We start from the raw sequence: 5636 nt of genomic DNA, 5'->3' as shown, positions 1-5636 counted from the left end.
GTAAGTAAAAATTTTGGCTTCATGGTTCCTGCAAACTTGAACTTGTCTAAGCTAATTTTTTTTAAATCGTTATTCTTTTTTTAATATAATTTTATACTCTCATGTTAGTAGTGGAGTTTTGCTGATTTGTTGGTTTAACTGGTAAATGACTCATTTCCAGCAGTGAATAAAAAGAGTTTAGGGTATTCGGATGTAATATTTATTTTATGCCTTATCTACACGATCATTAAATCAAGTATTTAATAAAATAAAATTCGTTTACAAAATATATTTATTATGTCAAACCTTTCCCGACACTTTGCATCTTAAATCCATAGGTAAAATATGAAAAAAAATCCTTCATATGAGATTGTAATTCCGAACGAATATCGTTACATAGTTAATTTGAATATATAAGATGTCTTCAACAAATGACTTAATTTTTGTGAAAGCTTCATCTGTAACTTTTAAGCCTCTCTTTTTTGTAAAAGGATAGCAAAACTATCACACCGCGTTCTGGAGTTACGATTCTACTAACGAGTTTGGAAGCGTTTTATACAATTTCGTCAATTTTCTATGCAGCTTCAAGTGATAGCGTGCAACTTTTCATCATCATGCCATCTCTAATATTCAAATACAGATCACAAAAGTAAGATAAATATGAAATCTGTGTTCATCAATCTAATATGTATATGCCACGTGTGAATCTTTATCCGATATCTTTTATTTTACACAATGATGAAAGTACGAAGAATGCTCAAAAGGGATAACTTTTTTTTTTTTTTTGGTTGTTTACATGAAACTCCATTCCCTACTCTTTTTTCTATTAATTAACATGGTTTTCTCCTGTTTCTCTTCAATTCTGAGTGGTCATGAGATACGCCTAATTAAATGTATCTGACAGTATCCTGACATTCTTTTTCGCAAACGTTCGACAAAGATAACATATCGTATTTCACGCATTCTTCCTTTCCTGAGCGATAGAATCGCTTCTACTTGCGGCAAATGATAAATTTCATAATCAAGCTCTAGCGATCACTAAGAAAAGTTCGGAAATGTCCCTTGTCACAATAATCGAAACTAACCATACGAAAGTATTTCTTAGCCCTTAAAGAATTTTCCCCAAAGCCGCATACCCCCCTGCCCCCTGACGCCCTATTAAAAATCGTGATTTTATTGAGCGTTCAGAGGGTTCAATCCCAATTTTTTCATCATATCATAGGATTTGATATTTTCTACTTACATGAATTTTTTCAAACTCTTAGAAGTGGTGCGCCACCTTTAAAATTGCTAAAAACCGACTTTTTAGCCTTTTACTCGCAATTACTGGCCTATTTTTGGTTCGATTCGATTCCGAAATTCAAAATTTACTAAAACCTCCACGAATTTCATACCTCAATATCAACTTAAATTGTTCACGTTGTTATTGAAAGAAAAAATTCAAAATGCAATAAATCAATAGAGAAACATAGTTTTAAAATGAAAATATTTATTTTTCTCGAATATTATTCAATATTTGCAATTATATTGAATGATCCAAAAAAGTAATCTAATCATCACCTTCTACCATAGAAATGATCAGCTTATGGTAAGTGAAATAAGCTACATATGTTTGTAACTGTATCTTGTTTAAAAATCGTAAAAAAAACAGCATCAATGGTTGTGCCCTATTTTGTTGTAGATTGTGAAGGACTACTGTTTATAGATAAATTGAATTTGAATTAAATCAAAAATTTTAACTAAAGGATTTATTACTTGACCAATATCGCAAAACACAAGCAGTTATCAACGAAGCTAGTGACGAAGATTAGATCGTTCTTCCATCCATTAGGTATAAGTTTCCGCGAGAATTCAATAAACCTCTCTTTAAAAAAACAACCAGAGTTTAATCAATTATTTGTATCTGATATTTTCGTTTAATTATTGATTTCGGAATTATATCGACTCAAATTAGGCCCTAAATTGTGAAAAGAGGCCAAAAACGCAGTTTTTTGCAATTTCAAAGGTGGCGCACCACTCCGAAAAATCTTCAAAAATTCATAGAAGTAAAGGATATCAAATCTTACGAAATGATGGAAAAAATGGCAGTGAACCATCTAAACTCAACAATATCGAAAAATAAAAAAGTATAGAAGCGAGAGTTGACAGCAAATAAGTTTATCATGTTTCCGCCAATTTACTGAATCTTTCTTCATGACTTACACAAGCACAGTTGTAGACTCCATCATTTCCCAAACTTTGAAACGATTCCATGACTCAGGGAAAAAATAGTTTGAAATACGATTTGCTTACTTAGACGGTGCTCCGACACCCCCTTAACTCAGTAAACATAGTCGTCACTCTATTGGGTCATGCACAAAAGCTTCTAAGCTTTATTTGAAAAATTCGTTATTGGATATCGAATGGCTTCACTCATCGTCAAAGTTTAGCTGATTGTACTTTCACCATTTTGATGTCTTCGATATAATGCAATATTGCTGTCAGTGTAATCCATAATTCGTCTCTGACATTGGCGGACATATTGCTGTTGTTTGTGATATATTTTAAACGCGCCTTTGATTGTTATAAACGCCATTCCGCCCTGTAACAGATTTCCTCATGAGTTAAATGTTCCTGCAAGTAAATAGCAAAGAAAAAATTATCAACTAAATTGTAATGGATGCGTACCAACAAGGTTCTCTGGAAATTGGAATTTACGCTCTCAAAAAAGATTTTTCCGCAAATACTAGCAATCGTAGGAAGCAGAAGTGCGCCACACAATACTCTAGTTGCAGATACTGGATCACTCATTGGTGGGACGTCCGATGATTGCAGTCTTTCGTCCTCAATGTAGCTGAATATTGAATATATAAAATAAATTGAGTAAATCATGAACGCGGCTTGAAATAAAAACCAGAATAGAACAAATTTATGCCTACGCACCTGCTTGGTAAAAAATGTCTGAGGATTGGCACTTTGCAAGCATGTCTTCTCAATAAACTCAAAGCCTGATCTTCCCACCTGAGCATTTTTCCAAGAACCAACATAATTGGTATTGTAGGCAAGCCGACTAGCAAGACAAGCGGATCTGCCTGCTCCATCATAGTTAATCCATCTTTATGGCCAACTACTTGCATTACAGTAACAGCACCATAAGTAACAGCAGTCCAATAAATCGAACCGACAACTATACCAGCTGCTATAAATGGACAAACTCTGAATATCACACTGTCCATTGTATCCAACATAACGACCAAAGGACCTGTAAAACATAGTTATATCTGAACAGGTACTAGGACATTCTCCTGTGTTTCCATTCAATAATGTATAACTTTTCAAACAATCCTGATTTGTTAAAATAACTTCTTTACCCATGTCTGGATATATGATGATATACTCTGTGTTGCATTGCGGGCACGAGACGTCTTCGCCTGCTCTACCTTTCTGCTTGACATCAACCCAGCGTTGTATACAGCCTTGATGAACCCATTTTGTTGTTCCTCTACAATGGCACGGCTTGACCCATGATGCAGTGGCGTCATCTTCATCGGTTGCAAAGCAAACCCAACAATACTTTCTACTAAAATTACATATTTTTCTTAGATAAAAAGATATCAGTATAAAGTCTTTTTTTTTTTAGCTGAAATGATTATCTACCAAATGAAACTGCCATTCAAATTCTTAAGTTTTGTAACTTTATAGAATCGAATGCAAAAACTCTGCAGATGATACAGGCATTCAAACAAAAATATATCTTATAGTATGAAAACATGTCTTACTCTTCTTCTGAAGTTAATGTTGTTGCAGTTTCCGATGTTTCGTTAGGGGACGATGATCCGTCGGCAACATCTACCGACAGTTCAGTGTCTGTGAGATTTGGTAGTGTGTTTCTAGATGTATCATCTTCGGGAGACGATCCTCTCCATAGTGAATCTGATATTTCTATTTTAAAAGTAAGTAGTATTTGGTAATAACAACATCGAAATTTAATAACATATGTACACCAACATCAGGTAAGCAATTATAAAATGAAATTTGAAGTACAATACGAATAAAAGCATAGTAATAAACAGAAGAACTCGAATTTCATTAAAGCTACTGGAGTTTTAAATTATCGTTACCAAACCCTGCATGATATCTTACCACTATAATGATCCGTTGTCGATTGACCAGAATTAAAAGTACTTCCAAGTCTTTGCAAAGTTTCCTCTACACTGGGAAGTCTTAGTATTGGCTGACTTTGATTGGGGTCAACTCTAATCACTCTACCTTGGCTGTCCAGACCAAACTCTGATGAGGATTGACTGGTAGTATCAGACATCGTGATAAACGAGACGATTATTTTCACAATATACTTAGCATTGCTGGACAGAAACAAATGAAACAAGTGTTAATTTTTCATGAGGTAACAGACAAGGCAAGCTTGATTAAAAAAACTTAGGACAATCAAGCCTTGTTCACTGATTTTGAAAAATGAGAAAGTATCGTAGCTAACTATTATAAAATTCAGCACCAATATTTCAAGCCATGATTATCGAATATAATACATGAATTCAGAGGTTCACAATAGTAGCAATTCTTCAATGAAAATATGTTTGAGAAGATCAATTTACCATGATTTATCGATGCGTTTGTGTAGTTATTTACAATTGTTTACAGTACGTGTCGGTAGGAATGATCAATTTTTCATCCGACTTGTAACTTTGATCAGGTCAAATTGGAGACACATTAATCACGCTTGTCGTTATCATAATCAATTATTGACACTTTTGATTCGATAATCAAGAACAAAAGCATATACAAAAATCAAGCATTGGGAAAAATGTAATCTGTCTTACAATATTTCGTAAGAATAATTATAATAGCTACTTGATAGTGCACAATAGCAATAGGTAACGTAACAATTGTCAGATTCGATTCCACAAAATTGACATTGTGTAAAGTGGGAGCAATTTTTTTATGTTATGATAATTGTTATCACATGACAAGGTGAGAGGTATATTTTTCTTCACTTTATGTGTTAATCCAAGCAAATACTTATATAATGATTTATAAAGTGTATTGAACGTCACTTTTAGCTGCAAGGAAGTGTCACTTATACTTTAGAAATTGGATTTTACCTGCATAGAGAATGAAATTGTAAAATTATTAAATCCCAATGAATTTAGCTGGTCAAATTTTTCGGTTTTTCGTTGAAAGTTAGAAGAAAAAATGAACATACATCTCAGTGTGTTGAGAAAAAAGTGAGGTTATTTAATTTACTTATGATGCAGTTTTTTTTGTTTGTAGTTTTTCTTGGAGAGAGTTCAAAGTTAATATTATCAGATAATTCTTGATAGTAACAGCAAGATCGAAGACGTAGGTTTGAAGACTTTATGATGTATGTAAATAAAGATTATAAGCATGAAAGAAAAGGAGTTTATTCACCTGACAGCATCGGCGTACGTTGCGGCTCTTATTTGCTTACTCACGCTAAAATGTAAAGCCTCAAGTTTTCAAAGTGTAAGATAATAATTACAAAGCAAGTTCACTCTAAATTTCGTGATTTTCTAGGAGAAAACAAGTGTCCAAGTTTCATCATTTCAGAAGATATGATTATTTCTCTGAGTAAGGTTGGTACTTTGGCTCCTTGGCCAGGCGAGTGGTAATGAATGGAACTGAGCAATAAATGAAATTTA

General features: G+C 33.5%; 1 protein-coding gene across 4 annotated transcripts; it reads right to left on the bottom strand.

The window, feature by feature from the left end:
- Nucleotides 1-2034: 2034 nt before the first annotated feature.
- LOC124415820 (E3 ubiquitin-protein ligase MARCHF5-like) lies at nt 2035-5634 on the bottom strand. 4 transcript variants are annotated; one of them, XM_046896471.1, is made up of 7 exons: nt 5386-5634; nt 4102-4328; nt 3738-3900; nt 3330-3535; nt 2902-3220; nt 2647-2812; nt 2035-2560 (listed from the first exon to the last, which is right to left on the bottom strand). In XM_046896471.1, exons 2-7 carry the CDS (start codon nt 4277-4279, stop codon nt 2405-2407), a joined length of 1188 nt encoding a protein of 395 aa, XP_046752427.1. In that variant the 5' UTR covers nt 4280-4328; nt 5386-5634; the 3' UTR covers nt 2035-2404. The 4 variants fall into 4 exon arrangements, with proteins under 4 accessions (XP_046752427.1, XP_046752429.1, XP_046752425.1 ...); XM_046896473.1 differs by having other exon boundaries at nt 2036-2560; nt 3330-3538; nt 3738-3807; XM_046896469.1 differs by having other exon boundaries at nt 2046-2560; nt 3330-3538; nt 5386-5633.
- Nucleotides 5635-5636: the final 2 nt, after the last annotated feature.

The sequence above is a fragment of the Diprion similis genome, chromosome 2 (assembly GCF_021155765.1).
Source record: "Diprion similis isolate iyDipSimi1 chromosome 2, iyDipSimi1.1, whole genome shotgun sequence".
Taxonomy (NCBI): Eukaryota; Metazoa; Arthropoda; class Insecta; order Hymenoptera; family Diprionidae; genus Diprion; species Diprion similis.
Note: the sequence above shows the minus strand (reverse complement) of the source record. Positions and strands in the feature narration are given on the sequence as shown.